The following is a 23237-nucleotide window of genomic DNA, read 5'->3' on the forward strand; positions in this document are numbered from 1 at the left end:
TCTAGAGCAGTGTTTCTCAACCTTGGTGACTTTAAGTCCTGTGGACTTCAACTCCAGAATCCCCCAGCCAGCATAGCTGGCTGGGGAATTCTGGGAGTTGAAGTCCACAGGACTTAAAGTCACCAAGGTTGAGAAACACTGCTCTAGAGGTTTCCCTTGAGCCTCCAGGAGGGCGAAAACAGCCTCCCTTGGGCTCTGGAGGCTGGAAATGGGCCCGTTTCTGGACTTCCGGTAGGCCGGAAATGGGCCCGTTTCTGGACTTCCGGTAGGCCTGTTTTTTACCCTCCTAAAGTCTCCGTGCGGGCCCTGAACTTACTTGGCATGAGGAATGGACTGCATGGAGACTCCTGGGAGGGGAGGGGTGTGCAAAAGTCAGCCAGTCCTTGCACCTACTGGTTCAGTGAACCAGATAACATCCAGTTTGCCTGAACCAGTCCGAACCGGCTGAATCCCACCCCTGGCCGATTTCCTAAAAGACAAAGTTCCTTGCTAGCTTTAGTGATCATACATCTGGGTTCTTTTGGAAAGAATTTCATTGTCACTGTTCTGCAGAAACAAGCCCATTTAATATTGCAGCAATGGTGAATGGGGAGAGACAATGAAGTAAGCAATATATAGGTGGTCCTCATTCAATGACCAGTCACTTAATGAGCATTGGAAGATACGAAGAACTTTTTAAAAAACAGTCCTCAAAGTTAAGACTGGAGTGACATGACTGCATTTCAAACACTTGGCAAACAAGTTGTATTTAACAATGAATTGTAGCATCCCATTGTCCGACTTGCACAAAATGGCTCAAATGCCTATGGCATATGTTGGATTTGCTCAATTACCATATGGTTCACTTAATGGTGTAATTTGCTTAACAACCACCCTAAAACAGCCATAAAACTGAGTCAAACCACATAGTGACCCACCTCATAGCCACAGTGACTTGTAGCCAAAATTCCAGGCTCCATTATGGTCGTAACTTGAGGATTACCTGTAGATAGGTGTTCTGACCCCCTCCTCTGTCCAGTAACGAATGGCGAGACAAGCTTAACTGGAATGTACTTTAATAGCAAGAAACCAAAACCTCAGTGGCTGAAAGCCAAGCATAACAAACAGATAAGGACCTTGGCAGCAACTCAAACATACTCAGGCAGCAATAAATACAGATAAGGCTTGGCAGCAATCCAGCCTGCCAAGCTCACAGTAATGTCCTCCGACATTCAATCCTGCGTTGACTTCTGCAAAGAGGGGCGTTTGCACAAGTAGCTTTTTATAGTCTGGAGAGGAACCTAATGACCACCAGCTGAGTGCAATCACCTCCTGTAATTGCGTAATTGTTCCTGATACCTATTAGCTCTTTGATGGCGTGCATCCAGGAACAACTCACTACTGGCTTCCGGCTCACTCTTCCTTGTCTCCTCCCCACTGGTCCAAGGCTCAGGTGTCTCCTGGTGGCCAACCAGCCTCTCTGCGCCCTGCTCAGAGTTGGAACCCTGTCCAGGGTTCTCCACATCCTCCAGAGCCAACTCATAGGGCCCCTTGCTGTCAGAGTCTGGTGGCAGCTCCAACAGCTCCTGCTGGGCCACAACAGATAGGATAGCATCAGGAGTCTGGAAGTTGCTTAAACAGGGAATGGTTGCTCTGAAAAGTGTAAAATTGCCCTGGTTTAAACCTTCTCTTAAGTCTGGCCATTTGGAGGAGGCCTAGGGGCCAGGATATCACTATCCGCCATTCTTTCCAGCCACTAGGCAGACTGTAGCTCTAGATCAGGGGCCGAATTAGGTGCTTAGATCTGGCCCACGGGCTGTCCTAAAAACAGTGAAGGACCAGTCCATGGTGCCTCTGCCAGAGAAAATGGAGCTCAGTAGGGCTACACGCGGTTCCCCCCCCCCCCGGGCTCCATTTTCACTGGCGGAGGGCTAGCAAAACAAACTGAAAACAAAACAAGAGGATAAATGTTTCCCCTTTTGCATTTGAGCATGCAAGAAGGGACAGGAAAGGAGAAAGTAAAGTAGGAAAGAAAAAGATGGGAAGATGGGGAGAGAGCAAGGAAGGAAAATGGAAAGAGAGGAAGGAAGAAGAAAGAATGAGAGGGAAGGAAAAAAGAAAAAAGGAAGGAAGGAGATTATAATGAGAGGGAGGGAGGTTTGAGGGAAGTCCAGGTGCCCCCAACACGAGTGACATCAAGCTAGACCAGAGGTGGGTTGCTCCCGGTTCGGCCTGGATGGGAGAACCCGTAGCGGTGGTGGCAGGAGTCTCGGCCCACGTGCATGCGAGCACGAGTGAACGGTAGCACCCGGATTTGCAACCCACCTCTGAGCTGGACATGTCCCCCTGGCCATGCCATCCCCCCCCCCCGAGGTCAAACACAACCCTGATGCGACCCTCAATGAAATTGAATTTGACACCCCTGCCCCAGATTAACCCCTCCCCACATGAAAAGCGAGCCTGGGCTGGATTCTCCTGTAGATTTGCAGTGAAATGAAAAAAAAATTGTGTCACCATCTGATGCAGAGTACAAAAAAAGGACAAACACAGCTGCTCTTGCGGGAGACAAATGAGGTTATTTCTTTCGTTTTCCCACTGCTGCTTATAGCTTGCTTTGCCTCCATCATCCACTTAATCCTGCCAATAGTAAGCATTGGCTTATAGATGATGGCAAGAGAATATGGCAAGAAGCAACAGAGAGCAAACAAGGAATGGGATAAAGCTACAACTTATTTTTCCTCTCCTGTGGTCTTGCTCAGCGCTGAAAACTCAGGCCACAGAATGGAAATAAAAGAAGCAAATATACGTTAGTCCTCTACTTACAATCACAATGACCCCAACATTTTGGTTGCTAAGCGAAACAGTTGTTCAGTGAGTTTTGCCACATTTTACGAACTTTCTTGCCCCTGTTGCTAAGTGAATCACTGCAGCCGCTAAATTAGTAACATGGTTGTTCACAGTGAATCTGGCTTCCCTATTAATGTTACATTTATATTTACTGACAAAGAAATAAAGGGAAACTAGTACAGATCTATTTCAAGCTATTTAGCTCTCGTCAGCTAGCCATACCCTTCTGGGATTTGAACCTGGGCTGCTTGCATATTAGGTAGATGTATTAACCTCTAAGCCACTGGTTTTCCTCGCTTTGTCAGCTGTACCAGGGGAGTGATTATGGTAAGTGTTTTTTCTATCAGGGTAACCTGGTCTACCCAAATATGGGATGAAGTATACTGATTTTGTGACAAACTATTTTGTGTTAAATTTATATTTACCAACAAAGAAATAAAGGAGCCCAGGTTTGAACCCCAGAAGGGTATGGCTAGCTGATGAGAGCTAAATAGCTTGAAATAGATCATATTAGTCTCCCTTTATTTATTATCAGCACAAATAAAACACACACACACACACACACACACACACATATACTGTATCTTAAAAATCCATCCCCCACCTTCACCCCGAGGTTGTTAAGAGGCAAAAAAGGACCCTTTATTGAGCCCTCTGATAGTGAAAAGGGGCGTGACCCTCCAGAGCTCCATTTTGCTGACAGAGGCACTGACTGTGGGCTGATCCTTCGCTGTTTCCAGGGCAGCTTCATGGGCCAGATCTAAGCACCGTGGGCCACATCTGGCCCCTGGGCCTTGAGTTTGACACCCCTGCCCTAATCTCTCACTGAGGCAGTCCTTAAGATTTTCCCAGCTGTGTAGAAATCTTTCACTTGAGTTTTAGACACACTTACACACACACACATACACACATACACACATACACAAACACACAAACACACACACCATTCCTACACATGGGAGGGGGCAGTGGTGAACTCTAAAAATTTTTCTAGTGGTTCTGTTGGTGTGACTTGGTGGGCGTGGCTTGGTGTGGTCGTATGACTGGGTGGGCGTGGCTATGTAGTGATGTAACTGGGGGATCAAAAGACAAACTCACTTTAACAATGTCCTGCTGGAGCAGGGTTGGACTAGATGACCTCCAGATCCCTTCCAGCCCTGGATTATCCTCTGAAGCTGCTTCTAGTGCCAGGTTTGTAGTCCTTCCTTCCTTTCCTTTTCTCTTCTTTCTTTCTTTCTTTCTTTCTCAGCATCCCTCAGGGAAGCCTGCTGGGGGCAAAAATTGAACCCTCTCCCCATGTTTCTGGAGAACCTGTAGTAAGAAAAATGCTTACAAAGTTTAAAAAAAGTTCCAAAGATCAGCTGTGCGACGTGTGATCGTCGGAACTTTTTTTGTTTACTTTTTTAGTATTTTTACTACCGGTTTGGGCGAACCTGTAACATTTCACCCCTGGGAAATGGGCAGAGTTTATTATGAAAAGGAATTATATCGCCAACCCCACCCCACCTCATCTAAACACAGATCACAGAAAGCGAGATACTTTTCCTTCGATCTAAGTGGAACTCTTCCTTTTCACCTTAGATTGTTGAAGTTTCCCCAAAGCAGCAAAATCTTGGTCTAGCTGAAAACCTGGAACGTTGCCAGCAAGCGAAGATCTGCAATAAAAACAGTGCTAGGAAAGGAAAACAGTGTTGGGATTCCCACGAGAAATCTGCTGCCTAACAGGTGAAGAATAAATAGGCTATTAGCAGGTGTTGTGCAAGGAACGTGCGGCAATACATCCTCACACAAGCAAGCCCAAGACAAACAAGGCATGAAAGGATGGGGTGTACTGGATCTCACAGCTCTTACAAATAATCTGCCACTTATCTGATTTTCGTAATGGGGGGCATTCATAATTTCTTCCCCTATAAGAATAAGTTCTAAGACAATTTACAAGTCCGTTTGCAACTGTACAACTTCAAATGTATGGGAAGGAACACGGGGTTTGGTTTCTAAAGCAGGGATCAGAAATCTGCCTTCCACCATATATTTTATTACTATTAACATTATCTATCTATCATCCATCCATCCATCCTATCTATCTATCTATCTATCTATCTATCTACATCTATCTATCTATCTATCTATCTATCTATCTATCTATCATTTTCTCTCTCATCTATCTATTATCTATCTATCTATCTCATCATCTATCTGTCTGTCTGTCTGTCTGTCTATCTATCTATCTATCTATCTATCTATATCTATCTATCTATCTATCTTTATCATTCTCTATCTATCTATTTACCAATCATCTGTCTGTCTATCATCCATCCATCCATCCATCCATCTATCTATCTATCTATATCTATCTATCTATCTATCTATCTATCTATCTATCTATATCTATCTACCTACCTACCTACCTACCTACCCTACCTACCTACCTACCTACCTATCATTTTCTCTTTCATCTATCTATCTATCTATCTATCTATCATCTGTCTGTCTGTCTGTCTGTCTGTCTATCTATCTATCTATCATCTATCTATCTATCTATATCTATCTATCTATCTATCTATCTATCTCCATCATTCTCTATCTATCTATTTACCAATCATCATCTGTCTGTCTATCATCTATCTGTCTGTCTGTCTGTCTGTCTGTCTACCTACCTACCTACCTACCTACCTACCTACCTACCTATCACTTTCTCTCTCATCTATCTATTTATCTATCTATCATCATATATCTATCTCTATCATCTATCTATCTATCTATCTATCTATCTATCTATCTTATCTATAGATCTATCTCTATCTATATCTATCTATCTATCTATCTATCCATCCATCCATCCATCCATCCATCCATCCATCCATCCATCCATCCATCCATCATCCATTCTCTCTCATCTGTCCACGTCCATCCATCCATCCATCCATCCATCCATCCATCTATCTAAGCCTCGGTGCAGTACTGCAGGCTACTTCTGCTGATTATCAGCTGCCTGGTTTGATTTGGTTTGTTTATTGGATTTATATGCCGCCCTTTCCCAAGGACTCATTAAAAAAAAACACATATTACAAAAGTTTAAAAAAATTAGATAGATTATCAAAAAAACAAACCCAATTGAGATTAACAATAACATTTTTAAAAAATCGATTAAAATTAACAATAATATATCATTTCTTTTATTTTGTTCAGGCCAGGTCGGCTTGCTGGAAAAGCCAACTTTTTAGGGCGCGTCAGAAGGACCGGAGGTCAGGGTTAATACGAAGCTCCAGGAGCAGCTCATTCCAGAGGGAAGGTGCTCCCACAGAGAAGGCTCTCACCCTGGGCGTCGCTAGCCAACACTGTCTGGCTGACGGCACCCTGAGGAGGCCAACTCTGTGGGATCGCACTGGACGGTGGCAGGCTATTGGTGGCAGTAGGTGGTCTCGCAGGTATCCTGGACCTAAGCCATGGAACGCTTTAAAGGTCATAATTAGTACCTTGAATCGCACCCGGAAGACAACCTGCAACCAGTGCAGGCCACCTAAAAGGGGCACAATAACCCACGCAGCCGCATTCTGGACCAGTTGAAGCCTCCGGGTGCTCTTCAAGGGCAGCCCCATGTAGAGAGCGTTACAGTAGTCCAGACTGCCCTCCAGTTAACACAAACTGCGACCAATCCGACAGGTAGGAGGAGAACCACTGTAAAATGGTGCCCCCCACTCCCAACCCCCCGAGTCGTCACAGTAGGATACCATGGTCAATGGTATCGAAAGCCGCCGAGAGGTCTAATAGGACCAGGACAGAGGAGCAGCCCCTGTCCCGGGCCCGCCAGAGATCATCGACCAACACGACCATGAGCAAAACAAGACCTTTGGCTCACTATATTGCAAAGGCAAGTCTGGAGACTCCAGGTTGACACAAAGACAATCAAGGAGTGGGTGTTATTGTGCCTGTTGCCAGAGAGGAGATGTATGCGCACGTTATGGATTTTTTACTTTTTGGAATTTTAATGTAAGCTGCTCAGAGTTACCGCCTGTGAGTTAGGTGGCCAAATAAATGTGTTAATAAATAAATAATCAGACAGAGTGGAAGTTATACTGCAGTGTTTCTCAAGCCTGACAACTCTAAGATGTATGAACTTCAGCTCCCAAAATTGTTGGAGTTGAAGTCCATGCATCTCAGAGTTGTCAAGCTTAAGAAATGCCATTAAAGCATGATTTCCGTTGCAATATAGTGAGCCAAAGGTCTTCTTTTGCTCATGGCTGTTCGGCAAAATAGCACTAGCACTAGCACTTAGACTTACATGCCGTTTTACAGCCCTCTCTAAGCGGTTTACAGAGTCAGCATATTGTCCCCCAACAATTTGGGTCCTCATTTTACCCACCTTGGAAGGATGGAAGGTTGAGTCAACTTTGAGCCTGGTGAGATTTGAACTGCCAAATTGCAGGCAGCCGGTAGTCAACAGAAATAGCCTGCAGTACTGCACTCTCACCACTGGGTCACCACGGCTAATGCGTTTTTTTTTGCTGGGCACCCAATATATAGTGTTAACAAAATTATTCTGTATCTTCATAGAGATTTGGTTGTTTAGATGAGCCTGGTTTTGATCCCCTTAATGGACAGATAATGTTCGACTTACAAAAGTTAGTAATCCTGCGAAGTTACAACAGCACTGAAAAAAGGTGACTTATGACCATTTGTTCATACTTATGACCATTGCAGTGTCCCCATGGTCATGTGATCAAAATTTGGACACTGGGCAACTGGTTCATACTTATGACACTTGTAGTGTCCTGGGGGGTGGGGTTGTTGTCATCTGATCCCCTTTTGCGACCGTCTGACAAGCAAAGTCAATGGGAAGCTAGCTTCACTGAACAACCAAGTTGCTGACTTAACAACTGCATGGACGTTCTGACACATAGTCAAGGCTGCCCTACAAAGCGACCTTGACTATGTGTCAGAATGGTCGCGTGATTGGCAACTCCAAATTTCAACTAATAAATGCTCTGTCCTACACATTGGCAATAAAATCAGAACCCCAAATACAAGTTGGACGGAAACGATCTCGTAGACGATCTCCCCTCTGTCAAGGACCTAGGAGCACTCATCTCAAATGATCTAAGCCCCAAAGTTCACTGTACAGCATTGCCAAAAAGCCATTAGAGTGGTAGCCTAATTTTGCAAAGCTTCTTCTCTGGCAACACTTTATTGCTAACTAGGGCATACAAAACCTTTGCCAAACCAATTCTTGAATACAGCTCGTCCTCCTGGAACCCACGCTGTATATCGGACATTAACACGATTGAGGTATCTCATGAGAAGAGTCCTCCTCTACTCACAATTTAATTCCCAATGTCACCAGGCTTGAAATTTTGGCTTGAACAATCTGGAACTGCATCGCCTGAGGGCTGATCTAAGTATAGTACAAAAAATTGTCTGCTACAACATCTTGCCTGTCAATGACTTCTTCAGCTTCAAAACAATAATACACGGGCAAGCAATCGATACAAACTCAAGGTAAACTGCTCCAAACTTGATTGCAGAAAATACAACTTCAGCAACAGAGTGGTCAACACCTGGAATACTCTAACTCTGTTGTTACAGTCTTAAACCCTCACAGCCTCAACCTCAAACTGTCTACCGTGGACCTCAACCCATTCTTAAGAGGTCCTTGAAGGGGGCGTCTACAGGGGTGGGCTTCAAAAATTTCAGCAATGGGTTGTCTGCCCAGTTTCTGGGTGGGCGTGGTCATGGTGGGCGTTGCCTAGTCTGCCTCGTGCACCATGGTGGGGACGCATTTTCGCCTCCCCCGGGCTCTGGAGGCCCTCCGGAGGCCGGAAATGGGCCTGTTTCCAGTCTTCTGGAACTTCCGGGAGGCCTGTTTTCCCCCCTCCCAGAGTCCCTGCATGGGCCCTACACTTATCTCGCATCCAAAATGGGCTGCGTGGAAACTCCTGGGATGGGCAGGGTGGGGATGGGCAGGGCCAGCCAGGGGTGGGATTTGGAGGTTCTCCGAAGCGGCCATAACAGTAGCTATGGGTTCTCCTGAACCTGGGCAATTGCATAGCAGCCCACCCCTGGGTGTGCATAAGCACACCAACATGCTTACCATCCCTGTCTTACTGTCCCAATTTATCTTGATTTACTTCCTTTGTTCATGTTTATGTTCTTCCCTATTCTTGTATCCTGTATATGTTTGACAAGCAAACAAACAAACTGCAGTGATTCACTTAACAACCTTGGCAAGAAAGATAGTAAAATGGGGCAAAAACTCACTTAACAACTGTCTCGCATAGGAATAGACATTTTGGACTCAGTTATGGACTAGCTGTATACATGTGTCTCTGAATTATGTCTCTAAGGGCCACTGGGTGCATGTCCTAGAGATGGAGTTTTCTTTTTTTAATACAGAATTGCACTCTTTTGGGATAATGTGGGAGATGATTCAAGCCGTTTTAAATATCAGCACTGGAGGCTTAAAACTGTAATGCTCCGATCCATTCTGACCTTGCAAGCTTCCTTTCCCCAAGTCTTAAACAATGCGCGGAAGAAATTGGCTTTTTGTAAATTAAATTTGGACAAAGTGGTCCCAGATTGTCCAAGGAATTGGAAAGTGGAGGCTGGGGTCAACCATGAGCTCTTCTTTGATTGCAGCAATAAGGCAGGACTGAAGAGGAGCAGCCAATATTCCAAAGGGAATACTGAGAAAATAAACATAATAAAAATCCAATGTGGGAACATAGGTGAGACGTAAAGGATTGTGCATGTCATGGAAAAAGTGAGCATAGCAACTCCGTGAATCTCAAATAATTTTAACAAAGCATTCCACTTCAAAAATGTCAACGGAAAGTTGGCAATTCTATGCAGATACACATTTTTAAGTGGACGTTATTCCAGAACACACAAAAGCTGATCCAAATTGAAGTTAATTATCCTTCAATAGACTCAGGGAAATCAAGGACTCTTAAATTAATTATAGCTATGTCCCTTGATGTCAAGGAAACATCTCTAAGTATGATCATATATTATTGTGATATCAAAATCCAAGATTGTAGTTATCATTCTTCTCTCCCTCCCTCTCTTCTTTCTTTCTTTTCTTTTTTCTTTCTTTCTTTCTTTCTTCTTTCTTTCTTTCTTTCTTTTCTTTCTTTCTTCCTTCCTTTCTCTTTTCTCTTCTCTCCTCTCCTTCCTTCCTTCCTCCCTTCTCTCTCTTCCTTCCTTCCTTCCTCCCTCCCCCCTTCCTCCCTTCCCTTTCTATCCTTTCCTCCTACCTATGGTATATATTTTGGAACTGATAGCTTTTGAAACGGAAGCAGCTTTCTTTGGTTTCATAAATTATATGCAAGCATGGTACTAAGGAAGTATTTTTTAAAAAAAGGACTTAGTGTTCAAGATATTACCAAATTCACCTTTGCTTATGACTTCATAAATCCTGTTCCACAGTAAATTTTGTGGAACTGATTCATAGATAAGGCAAATTCAGTCGCCATGAATATTCTCTCCAGTTTTCCTTCACTACAGTGGGTTTAATTCTTGACTTTGCCCTCTTGTATATCTGAGTTCCAAAAAAACGAAGCGTTATTTTTTTTAAAAAAATATCCATATCCTATACATGGTTTAAACCTCAGCAACCAATATTAGGTAAATGTAAAGGTTTAAACGCCGGAGCCAGTAGTGAGTTGTTCCTGGATGCATGCCATCGAAGAGCTAATAGCGTCAGGACATTATGCAATTACAGAGAGTGATGCACTCAGCTGTGGTCATTAGGCTCTTCTCCAGACTATAAAAAGACTACTTGTTCACATGCCCTCTTTGCAGAAGTCAACACAGAATCGAATGTCGGAGAACTTTGATGAGCTTGGCAGGCTGGATTGCTGTCAAGCCTTATCTAGTTATTGCTGCCCAAGCTTCTCTGTGCTGGGTTTCCTGCCAGGATCTGTTTTTGTCTGTTAATTTCCATGCCGTACTTTTCTCTACTCAAAGTGTTTTTGTGTGGAACAAGGGAGGGCAGAACAGGAAGGTAAGTGATTACCACCCCCTGCTCCCAACCAACAGTTTAGTCAATCCTTACCATCCAATTCTTTCCACTGAGATGTTGCCACCTGCTCACTGTCGCTTGCGGCTGAGAGGTCCGGTTTCAGATAGTTTTTCCCTTGTACAGCAGCCCAGCGGTGACATGGTGGAATGGCATCATCTCTCCCTATGGTAGAAAGCAGAAAGGATTCTCACATCTCTTCATCTCAAGAATTAAAATCATGGCATATAGAAATAACGGTGATGCAAATAAAGGAGCGTACAACTAGTCCCCATTTAATGACTGTTACTTAAATAAAGGTGCTTTTTTAGGAGGCAACTGGACTTATTTATTTATTTATAAAATGTATATGCCGCCCAATCCTGAAGGAAGGACTCTCCGGGCGGCTTACAAAAAGAGAAAGAAGTTTACCCCTCAGTTATTTTGCTAGATATAAGTACTGACTTTACAGCGGTAGACTAACTTGATTCTGCACTTAATAACGGCAGCAAACTGTTGTGGCACAATCTGGAAGAAGGAAGACCTGATACAACTCAGAATGGACATTGAAAGTTACAAATTTAGCTGAGATGGCTAAAATATCGGCATATCTTAAACCACTCAAATGAAGAGATATAAACGAGACTGGAAAAAATGGATTGACTATATACAAAATAAATACGGGACCAAGAACTTCTATTAGCCTATGCTTAAGATCAGGAATGATTTCAATTGTTTAAAGTTAGCTTAGCAGAAGAAGCTAAGATCAATGTAGAGATGTTATAATTTTTTCTTTATTTCTTTTTCTCAATAGATTTTAGACTGTGTTGTTAAAATCTATACTGTGTACGGGTTCTGGGAAGTCGGGGGAGTAGGAGGGGGTCGGGGGTTGGGTGGAGGGAGGGAGGGCTATCATTAGGCTAGACACGATGTTGTTAGATCTCAATGCAATGTACTTCACATATATACTTTTTCTCCCTTATTTTTTCTTTAAAAATAGGATAAGCCAATATCATTAACATATAGTGGAAATACTGAGGGAGGAGGAGTAGGAAAAAGAAGATGGTAGAGAGGGATAGAGAGGTGGTGGGGAAGGCGAAAGGTAAGTGTGCGGTATCTGGAGAGAGGAGTGGTAGCGGCGAGGGAAGTAGGTAGAGGGGGATGATGGAGGGAAGATAGAAAGTTGGAGGGTGGTGGAAGAAAGAGTATGGAGAATAGAAGAGGTAATTGGGCTTTTATTTTCTGGGGCATTGTCGACAAGAGGAATTGATGCAATTCCTGTTTAATACTGTATGGGTATGCATGTGAGTGTATGAAAATGAAAATAAATATACTAAAAGAGAAAAAAGTAACAAAAATAAGAATAAAAAAATAAAAAAGAGAAAGAAAAAAAAGACACATAACAAACACATAAACCCCAAAAAATGGTTTAAAATAGCAACACCTCATACGTTCATTCTAATCGGGGCTGGACCTCAACAGTGAGGTTAACAGCCCCAGGCCTGCCAGAACAGCCAGGTTTTTACAGCTTTCCTGAAGGCCATGAGAGTGGTATGGTCCGGATCTCTGGGGGTAGCTGATTCCAAAGAGTCGGAGCAGCCACAGAGAAGGCTCTCCTCTGGGGGCCTGCCAGCCGACACTGTCTGGCTGATGGCGTCTGAAGGAGGCCCAATCTGTGAGGACTTCCCTGTTTTTCTTTGAAGACATTTCACTTCTCATCCAAGAAGCTTCTTCAGCTTTGATGGGACAGTGGGGAATGGAAGGGTTATATTCCTTGCAGACAGCTGGTCATTTGCATCCTTTAGAGAGTTGTTGAGGCCACCTGGAGGTTGATCTGTGCCCTCAGGGTCACCTGAGTAGTGCTCCTTGTTCCTGTAGTCTGCAATTCACCTGCCCCACCCTGGAAATCCATTCCTACTCCCACACCAGTGGTGGGTTGCCAATTTTTTTACCACCGGTTTGGGTGCGCTCCTGCACCTGCTTCCGCGATGCTTCTGAGCATGCACAGAAGCATCCGGGTGAGTGGGCGAAACCTTCCAGTGCTGCTACTAATGGTTCACCCGATCCGGGGCGAACCGGGAGCAACCCACCTCTGTCCCACACCATTCCAAGGGTGTTCATCCCAAATTGTATAGCTAAACATCTATAAAGATTCTCAGTCTTCCAGGTCCCGGTTGTCCCAAAGGTGCTTTTTCAGGAGGCAAACTGGACTACAGAAAAAATTGCAGACCTCAGGAACCAGGAGCACTACTCAGGTTGAGGACTGTCTGTACTTCGCAATGTGTCATATTCCTGCACTGATCCAGGTGCAGGAAAGCTCCAACTTTAGCAAGGGAGAAAATAGCATTAAAGATATTACTTCACAGCCAGCTCCAGCAATCAACCCTTCAAAACGTTTCCCCAATGGGTGCCACACACTGCCAGAAAAAAAATCACTGTCTTTTGAAAAATACTTCACATTTTGGGAAAAAGTTCTCAATCAGTTTGAAAGAAGAAGGATCCACCCCTCAAAAAAAACCTACATCAAAAACAAATCAGACACAGGCACAAGTGTCCAATGTAAGTTGCGATGATATCAAAATGATGAGAAATTCATTGTAATGTCATTGCATAAATAATTAAGTAATCTCCATCAACTGCACGCTGCCTGTTATCAAATACAATTTTTTCATCATTTGCATGACAGCATTGTGACTCACAATGTCATTTAGTTCTCTCCTGCAGCCAGCAGATATTTACAAGTTAACAGAATAATAGAATAGCAGAGTTGGAAGGGACCTTGGAGGTCTTCTCGTCCAACCCCCTGTTCAAGCAGGAATCCCTATATCATTTCAGACAAATGGATACAAGTCATTCCACTGATTAATTTCCTGACTGCCAGGAAATTTCTCCTTAGTTCTAAGCTTCTCTCCTTGATTAGTTTCCATCCATTCTTTCTTGTCCTGCCCTCAGGTGCTTTGGAGATAGCTTGACTCCCTCTTTGTGGCAGCCCCTGAGATATTGGAACACTGATATCATGCAGTGGTGGCTTTTAAATTTTTTTAGAACCTCTTCTATAGGTGTGGCCTGCTTTGTGGGAGTAGCTTGCCAGCCATAGGAGTGGCTGGGCAGTCATGTGACTGGTTGGGCGTGGCCAACTTGAAAATGTGGTGAAACTCACTTAACAACACTCTTGCTTAGCAACCAAAATGTTGGCTCAGAAGCTCTGGCATTTGAAGCACGCAAGTCTTAAAGCTGTCAAGTTACAAGACCCTTGCACCCCTAACCCTTTAGAAAAAAAAACCCCAGGATGTTTAAACTTGACCGCTTTAAAACTTTAAGGTTTAGATAGGACTCTTAGAGGCGGGCGGGAAATTGGTGAGCCAGCCAATCAGTGAGCGGGGCAAGTATGTGCGGACGGGCAAGGGAAGGGAGCTGGAACTGGTTCTAAATGGCATGGTAGATTTGTGGAATCTCTTCAATAGAAGAGGTTAGAACTGGTAGGAACCCACCCCTGATATCATGTCACCCGTAGTCCTTCTTTTATTAAACTAGTCATACCCAGATCCTGCAACCCTTCTTCATATGTTTTCGTAAATAAAGCCATGCAAGTTGAAACCAGCTAAGAGCCTACCAATGCTTTGGTAAAATTCCTTCCTGGAGCCTTTTTGGATTAGGAAGCATGTAGCTTCCAAGATTGCACAGTGTTTGGGCACAATATTAAATGGATAGAATGGTGGATCCTCAGCAACTGGACATCAGGAGGAGTAATACTCAGCTTAAAACTTAACTGCTACCAATGTTGTCAGAGTTTGCTGCAGAAAAATCAAATCCAGAAAGCACACACAGATAAACTGATTCAGCTGGATTTATTAACTTCTTTATATACATAATAACCGATGAATAAATGTACAATACCAATAGTAGATTCTTTCAATGTTGGTAGAAATTACAAGCAGAACACAAGCAGGAGAGAACAGTTAGTTTCATTTTAGAGTTCAGAGTAGACAGAATATTTTCAGTTTCAATTCTCATCACAGACTCAGATCTGTTTAAGCTCCCATTGCTGACTTAGTTGCTATGCTATTCATTGGCTGACCTTGTTACCATGTCTCTCCCATTCATGAATATTCTAACAAATGTTAATGTTTACCAATAGAAGATATTATTTGCAGCTCAGGTTTAATGATGGAGTCAACACACCCTAAACTGAGGAACTACCAAGAACACTTCCATCAATACTGGTATACAAACCAAGAGTGCACCCCATTCCCTTCTAGCACTGATGATGTTATCTAGTTGGGTAATAAAATGTCTGCAAGGAAACAGCCCAGCTTGGAGAACACCAATGTTCACATCCAAGGTCATGCTCTATGAATGAGTGACCCAAAACAAAGTAGGTGTTGTGGCCCAGCAGGAGCCGTTAGAGCTGCAAACAGACTCCCATAGTGAGGGACCCTATGAGTCGGCTCTGGAAGATGTGGAGGACCCTGGACAGGGTTCAGACTCCAAGCAGGGACCAGGGAGGCTGGTTGGCCACCAGGAGGCACCTGATGCATGGACAGCGGTTGAAAGCCAAAAGGAGTGTGTCCCTGACATCAGGCCCTGGAGCAGTGGTGAAGACGTCAGGCCCTTGAGCAGTGATGAGGTGCAGAGGGAATTAGTCCCAGCTAAGCGCCAGCAGCAATTACGGAGACAAAGGAAATATTGGACCCAGGTGGTTGTGATTAGGCTCCTCCCAAGAAAGTATATAAGAAGAGACTTTGGGAGGAGGCTGTTTGCAGGATTCAACTATTATACTAAAGCTGGAGAAGCTCTGGTGTGTATTCTTATCTGTGGACGTCTGGGTTGCTGCCAAAGTCTTGTCGGTGTGTTAATTTACTGTGAATAATTGTGTAGCAGTAATCTTGTGTCGGCATGGGGGGTCAGAACAGTAGGCTGATTAGATTTTGCTCGTTTTTCAAAACCTGAAATCAAATGCATCCTCTTTGAAATTGGAGGGCTCCAATTTGATAGGCAAGGAATGTAAAAGAAAGCTTAGAAGCTGTTATTATATATAATAAATAATTTTATCATATTTTATCTATATCTTAAATTATTGTATTCTATTCCAATTTCATTTTAAATCATATTTTATCAAATTCCATTTTATATTGCTTTTATCAAATTTTAGAAATAATTTGTTTCTGGAACTTTGCACTTTGATATGGCCCACGGGCTAATCAATAAAGACTCGATGTGTGCTGACAATGGCAAGAATTGTACCGTGTTTTCCTGAAAATAAGACAGGGCCTTATTTGACCCCCAAAATAAGCGCTTGACCTTATTTTCAGGGAGGTCTTTTTTTCGGGGAGGTCTTATTTTTTGGGAGGGCTTATTTGAGCACATGCACTCAAAGGCCCGATTGGGCTTATTATCCAGTGAGGTCTTATTTTCAGGGAAACAGGATATATTCACAAGATGGAAAGAACCATTAATTCCCACAATGGAAGAGTAGATGACAAAAATTTTAGTGAGCTGGTGGAGATGACAAAACTAATTAACTTTTAACTAAAGAGAGGAATTTATCTAGTTTGGTTTCTACTTGGAAACCACTTCTGGACTTTTCACTCAAAACAGAAAAAACATGAAATGTCAATTTTAGTTTTGGATGATTTTTGTATTATGGAAATGGTTTGAAATATTGCAAAATGCAGTGCAAAAGATGGAGGTTGTAATTTTGGTTTTTACTGCAGTGAAAATAGTCAGAAATGACCACTTTTTTCTCTCCAATTGCACTTTTTTATTTTTCCGACTTTTCTAACTTTGGGGGGTTTTTTACCTGTATTTTTTTATTTTATAATGAAACTCAATAAAAGAATTATATATAAAAGAAATAGGAGGGTTCCTTAAGCCCTTTTAACCCCGTCTAAATTTATTTAAAGCACCACAGTGCATGAAATTGCCTGGAAGTATCTCTCCAGCAGCTACATAAATTCATCTTTCAGCTTTAAAATGCTATTAAATTTGAGGCTGTTAATATATTCCCCCCCCCCCGCCACCCCATTTCTGCATTAAAAACCGCACTGGCTCTGCCCACATCAGGCCCACTTCTAACTACCCTGTTGGTGCCAATGAAGCCATTTTGTGTCACAATTCATCAAAACTAAACTTCCCAAGTGCCAATATATGAATTAAAGAGGGCATCACAGGTGAGGCCCCATTAATGGTTTGCCAATTCCAAATTGCTGGCTAGAGTTAATGATGACAGTGGCCGTTGTGCTTAAAAACTTAATTTAATTAACATGAGTTGGAACAGGACATTAAACGCTTATGACTTAAATTAAAACACAGCTCAGCATCACCCCTTCAGCTGATTGCTTCTTCCTTGGCATCTTCGATCTATTTGGTGACAATATTTTCAGTCTTCAGGGGTTTTTATTACTTCAAAAATATCCTGAGCCCATAGAAGGATGCATAATAAAGACACTTTATTTCTTAGCAAACAGAAGTGGAATATACCTTCTAAGCTTATAACAGTATAGACTGGGGCAGGGGTGTCAAATTCGGGTGGGATGAACTGAAGACTGGGAGACAAGGAAGGAGAAAGAGATTGGGCAACCATTTGATCAAGATAAGCTAAGGTCTTCTGTTTTGAGCAGGGGGTTGGACTAGAAAACCTCTGAGGTCCTTGCAGCTCTATGACTCTATATTCTATGTATTGGAAAGGGAAGGGGGAAGGGAAGGAATCAAATTTTGCAAGTTGTCTCTTGAAAGTGATTTCTTAAGCCTTTTTAATTTAATTGCTCTAACCCTAAGAAAATTCCCCTTTGCTGATTCAAGAATATCAAGATTAAATATATCAACATTAAAGCTTAGGTCTAGGAACCAGTCCTTTCTCAATGACCAAAGATTTCCTTCTTGTCTCAGTAGACCCCATCAGCCAATGATAAACTTCAAAGTCTCTTCTACACAATTGCCAACCAATTGTCAGAACACTACATTCAGCACAGCTGCCACTTAGTTCTGGTTGTGAAGATCCAATGAGGATGAGGACCCAACTTCTCCAAGCCTAATCAAGAATCCTTGTTTTTTCCACTATGTTTCAGGGGCAATCACCAGCCAGGGTTACCACCATATCCTCTGCCTTCTCCAGTGCAAGCCATCTTAGGCAGAATGCAGAACAAGAGTAAGACACGGTAAATGAAAAGCAGAACCGAATGATGACTGAATGTTGTGTTCTATTTTTACTTATGTATTGTCTCATGTCTTGTCTTGTATTCCCCTCCCCACAAATTGTAAGCCACCCTGAGTCCCCTCAGGGAAAAGGGCGGCCTATAAATAATAAACAAATCAAATCAAATCAAATCAAGAAAAGGAAACACAAATCTAGGTTAACCCCCCGCCCCATCACCATTCACTATACCTCTCCATACCTTTGCGTCCTTACAAACGATTCTTACTTGAGTTGTGATAACACGGTGGTTAGAATGCAGTATTGCAGGCTAACTCTGCCGATTGCCAGCAGTTTGATTCTGACCAGTTCAAAGTTGACTCAGCCTTCCATCTTTCCAAGTTTGGTAAAATGAGGACACAGATTGCTGGGAGCAATATGAAGACCTCCAAGGTCCCTTCCAACTCTGCTATTCTAATCCTAATCCTAATCTATTCTTATTCTTATTCTATTTTCTATAAATTGCTTAGAGAGGGCTATACAACACTGTGAAGTGGTATATAAGTTTAAGTGGTATTGCTATTACTTCTATGACTTTTTAAAAGCTTCCTTCCTTCCTTTTTCTTTTTAAAGTGAATTAATATTTAATACACATTGCGAATTATTAAAAAGGTTAGTGACTATTGTCAATATTTCTAAAGGTTCATCTTCAAATCTACAAAGTAGATACAATATTCTTATGTTCCTTCCACAACTCTTTCTTTCTGAAGAGCTCATCAACTCCATCCAACCTTAACTTCTCCAGTCCTCCCCTTCTACTTGACTCATTTTCCTTTGCCCCGGTCCTCATTCAGAGCAGACTCACAAACTTGGCGTGTTACTTTTAAGAAACACTTCAGCTAAATGCCATCTGAATGATGCTGTTTAGATTCCCATCGTTGCAATGCCAGGCACAAAACAAACAGGGGATGAAGATAGTCAAGCTTCAGCACTCACAACCAGCAGTAAATTGTGATATAGATCAATCAAGACTTGCCCCAAAGCTGTGGCTGCTTGTGATTTGTTGCAACTGGTGTTAACTCAGTAAATTTTTATGTCCGGGATTTAATAGTATTGGTGGGGAGGAAGGAGGAAAGCTCCGTTTCAAATCTCCTTTTCGACAGCCATGTATTTTTGTTGACAATGAGCACCATTAGCTCTTCCTTCATGTTGCTGAGAGGGGGAAAAAAGGGTTCTAGTTTTGTGCTATTTTATAAAATAATAAGAAACGGATGCCGCAGAGAATGGTCCCATTTCTGGACAGGAAACTCTTGTCGTCTAGACCAGGGTTGTCAAACTCGATTTCATTGAGGGCTGCATCAGGGTTATATTTGACCTTGGGGAGGACAGGGGGGCATGGCCAAGTCAACGTCACACATACCAGGGGCACCTTTGGTGGCCCAAGTGCTCTGCCAGTGAAAACCGGCTCCCAAGCTCCATTTTTGGTTGTGATGGCCTCCTGCAACCCTCCATCTTTTCTCCATCTTTTAATTCCATTTTGTTCTTGTGTACCCTCAAGAATTTCTGCCAACCTAGCAGTTCGAAAGCATGTAAAAATGCAAGAAGAAAAATAGGGACCACTTTTTGTGGGAAGGTAACAGCGTTCCATCCCAATGTCAAGGGACATGGTAGCTCAGTGGCTAAGACACTGAGCTTGTCAATCAGAAGGTTGGCAGTTCAGCAGTTCAAATCCCTAGGACTGCATAACAGAGTGAGCTCCCGTTACTTATCCCAGCTTCTGCCAACCTAGCAGTTTGAAAGCATGTAAAAAAAAAATGCAAGTGGAAAAATAGGGACCACGTTTGGTGGGAAGGTAACAGGGTTCTGGGCGCCTTCGGTGTTTAGTTATGCCGGCCACATGACCACGGAGACGTCTTCGGATAGTGTTTGCTCTTCGGTTTTGAAACGGAGATGAGCACCACCCCCTAGAGTCGGGAATGACTAGCACATATGTGTGAGGGGAACCTTTACCTTTACCCTCAAGAATGTTTATTCTTGTCATAAATATTACGTAATAATGATGTGCCACGGGATCATAACGTCTGTTGCCTTTTTATCTTGCCATCCCTACCCTTCTTTTTCTCTCTAGTTTTTTCCTTGCTTTTAGTGTTTTAAATAATTTGAAAAGCACTTGGAGTTGATGGAAATCAGGTGACATGAAACATAATACGTTGTCGTTCTGTTGATCAAACAATCAGTCACATGTTTAGAGTGGATTTGGCATTTTTATCTACACCTATTCAGTCCTTCCCAAGGACCTACGTTAGGCAGATGTTATTTGGTGATGCTAAAGATTCTGTTGAAGGATGTAAGTTATTATTATGTTTCATTCTGCAAGGGACACTCCTGAGCTCTGTTTTCACTTGCAGAGACACCGCAGGCTGGTCCTTCACTGTTTCCAGAGCCACCCCGTGGGCCAAATCTAACCACCTTGTGGGCTGGATCCAGCCCACAGACCTTGAATTTGACATCCCTGATCTAGACTATTATTCCTAAAGCCTCCTTGGATTTCAGCCCTGAGCATCCCAACTGCACCACTGATCAGGTTTGCTGCCTTTGAGCTGAAGCTATCACTTGCTAAGGAACATATACGTTTGCACAAGCAAATACCTCTGCTCTAGGCTGAACAAGGAGGAGGCAGTTAGCATCTTTTCAGTGGTTTTATGAATTAGACAATAAATCAGGTAACTTGACAGATAATGCTGGGACTCAGAGACCATAAATTGCGCAAGGAAAAAAAATTTGCAGAAGGAAGAGAAAAAAGCTTGCATAAAGTTCATAGCTGTTGCTTGAATAGGCTGTGAAGAAGAAATCCATTGCAGACTGACTCTCTAGAACAGGGGTGTCAAACTTGTTAGGAATATAATCTAACGGTTGGGTTGGCAATATATAAATCATGTAACAATGCTATACATGTTTCTTTAAATCATACTGTAAAATATGATTGGTTGCTGTTTTCCTCAATCAGCCATAAGAGGGAGCCAGAATGACTGTTAGCTCTCTCTGTTTCGTTAGATGCTGGGCTGATCTGATCTGAGTGTTTTGGAAACTGGCTGTTAGAAAGTGCGGTGAGCTATTGTAAGTTTTGCAACTGCTAGCAAAATTTGAGTACCAGACTGATTATATGATACTGGACTATGTTATTTGGATTATCCTTAACTGAAAGACATTGATGACTGACTGCCTTATCCGTGTATGACTTGGACTGTTTGATGGACTCTGATACCTCTATTTCCACAAAAGTAAAAGCCTATTTAAACTGCAGTGTCTCTGTAGGCTGGTTTGTATGTTCTCCAACACAACTCTCACAATGCTTCTCAGAACGCACTCGTCCTCCCAACGGGGAGCTTACCTAACAAAACTCAAGGCCTGGGGGGCCCAGATCCGGCCCATGAGGTGCTTACATCTGGCCCACGGGGCCACCCTGGAAACAACAAAGGACCGCCCCACCCCCAGAGTCTCTGCCAGTGAAAACAAAACTCAGGAAAGCTACACATGGTCCTCCTGAGCTCTGTTTTCACTGGCAGAGGATTGCAGGAAGCCGTCGCAGCCGAAAACGGAGCCCATTTTTGCTGGCAGAATGCTCAGGCCTCTGCAGGTGCCCCTGGCACAAGTGACGTTTGTAGAAGAACGAAGGATAGATGAGACATGAGGTGGCTGAGGTGAGTTGAACAGCAATTTATTGTAAACACAACAAATAACTATGTGCAGTAGAATTTAGCACCTCACCCTGCTTGACAGCTATTTATACAGGAGCTGTCAAGCAGGGCGGCCAATGGGAGTACTTCTGGCAGCCCGCGCTCAACCAGCCACGTCTTAGCCAATCGGGCATGGCTAGGCTGTTGCCGGCTGCCAGTCGTAAATCGAGGACTTTAGGACCGGTTGCAAGTCAAGGACTTAGCAATGTTGAGCTGGCCACACCAGCCGTGGCCCCTTCAAGGTCAAACACAACCCTGATGCAATGAAATCAAGTTCAACATCCCTCGCCTGGAGCCAACAAAGACTACAATATCCAACCCAGGGCTACGATGCCAAAGATCTCCTTGTAAGGCATGGAACCATGAGAAAGCAAGAATGAGAGGTTCAAGAAATATAAGTCTTGAAATGGAAGGTTGTTTCCAGCAAGGTGAGAAAGGCTGGGAAAGCTGAGAGTTTTCCTTCAAGACCTGCTGATCCCTATTGCTCCAAGCGGTGCTGCACTTCCCTTTTTAAATATACTCTGCAATTTGCTTCATTTGGAAAACAGAGAGAATGACACTGTTTAAAACAGGGGTGTTTGTAGAAAAATATGGTTTTGTGTATGTAGGCGTGTGTGTACATATGTGAAGGAATATACGTAGGACAGTATTAAGTCAATATTACGTCATTCTCCCGTGTCTAGATCAAACTTTAAACTGCCAGAATGAAGCTACCTTTTTGGCTTTGTTGTTGGCCAAAATAAGTATTGTATTTTTTTGGACTATAAGACGCACCAGACTATAAGATGCACCAAGATTTTGAAGAGGTTAATTTAAAAAAAAATTTTTTTTTGCACTCTGCAGGCCTCCCAAATCCTCTGCATGCCTCATTTTGTGTGACAAATGGGGCATGCAGAGATTTTGAATGGCCTGTAAAGTGGTCCTGGGGGCTGGAGGGGGCAAAAACGGGCAGAAAATGACCTGTTTTTCGCAAAAAAGTGGTGCATTTTTTTGCAAACAACAGAGCATGCATAGGCTTTGGGAGGCTTGTAGAGTGCTCCTGGGGGATGGAGGGAGCAGAAACAGGCAAAAAATGGCCGATTTTCACTCGTTTTTGCCCTCCCAAGTCCCCAGGCACACTTTGCAGGCCTCCCAAATCCTCTGCATGTCCATTTTAGCAAAGGGGGTGTGGTTTCAGGAGGTCAAAAATGCTATATTCAGTGTATAAGATGCACCCAGATTTTCACCCTCTTTTTTGGCGGGGGGAACGGTGCATCTTATACTCCAAAACACAGTACATGGTTTTGGTAGTCACCAACATAGTAACAGATGATCTGGGCCCTGTGTCTCCCCACATTCACATAGCATGCTGTTATCCCCTAAAAGTCTCAACTTGAGACATTGGTTTCACATTTAGGCTCTCCAATTATCAATCTATTCTGGGTCCTCCAAGTTAGATCCTTCAGCCATATCCTTCATTAATGTCATTCCTTGTTCAATGGCCTCTTTCCTCCATCTTTTAATTGAATTTTGTTCTTGTGTACCCTCAAGAATATTTGTTCTTGTCATA

General features: G+C 43.1%; 1 protein-coding gene across 1 annotated transcript in view; it reads right to left on the reverse strand.

Annotated features, from left to right (window-relative positions):
- CALN1 (calneuron 1) overlaps positions 1-23237 on the reverse strand; it is a 296785-nt gene that overhangs the window by 162006 nt on the left and 111542 nt on the right. The window contains 2 exon segments of the mRNA XM_032216504.1: positions 10877-10952; positions 10955-10999. Coding sequence (XP_032072395.1) covers positions 10877-10952; positions 10955-10999 — 121 coding nt within the window.

This window comes from Thamnophis elegans, chromosome 4 (genome assembly GCF_009769535.1).
Source record: "Thamnophis elegans isolate rThaEle1 chromosome 4, rThaEle1.pri, whole genome shotgun sequence".
Lineage (NCBI taxonomy): Eukaryota > Metazoa > Chordata > Lepidosauria > Squamata > Colubridae > Thamnophis > Thamnophis elegans.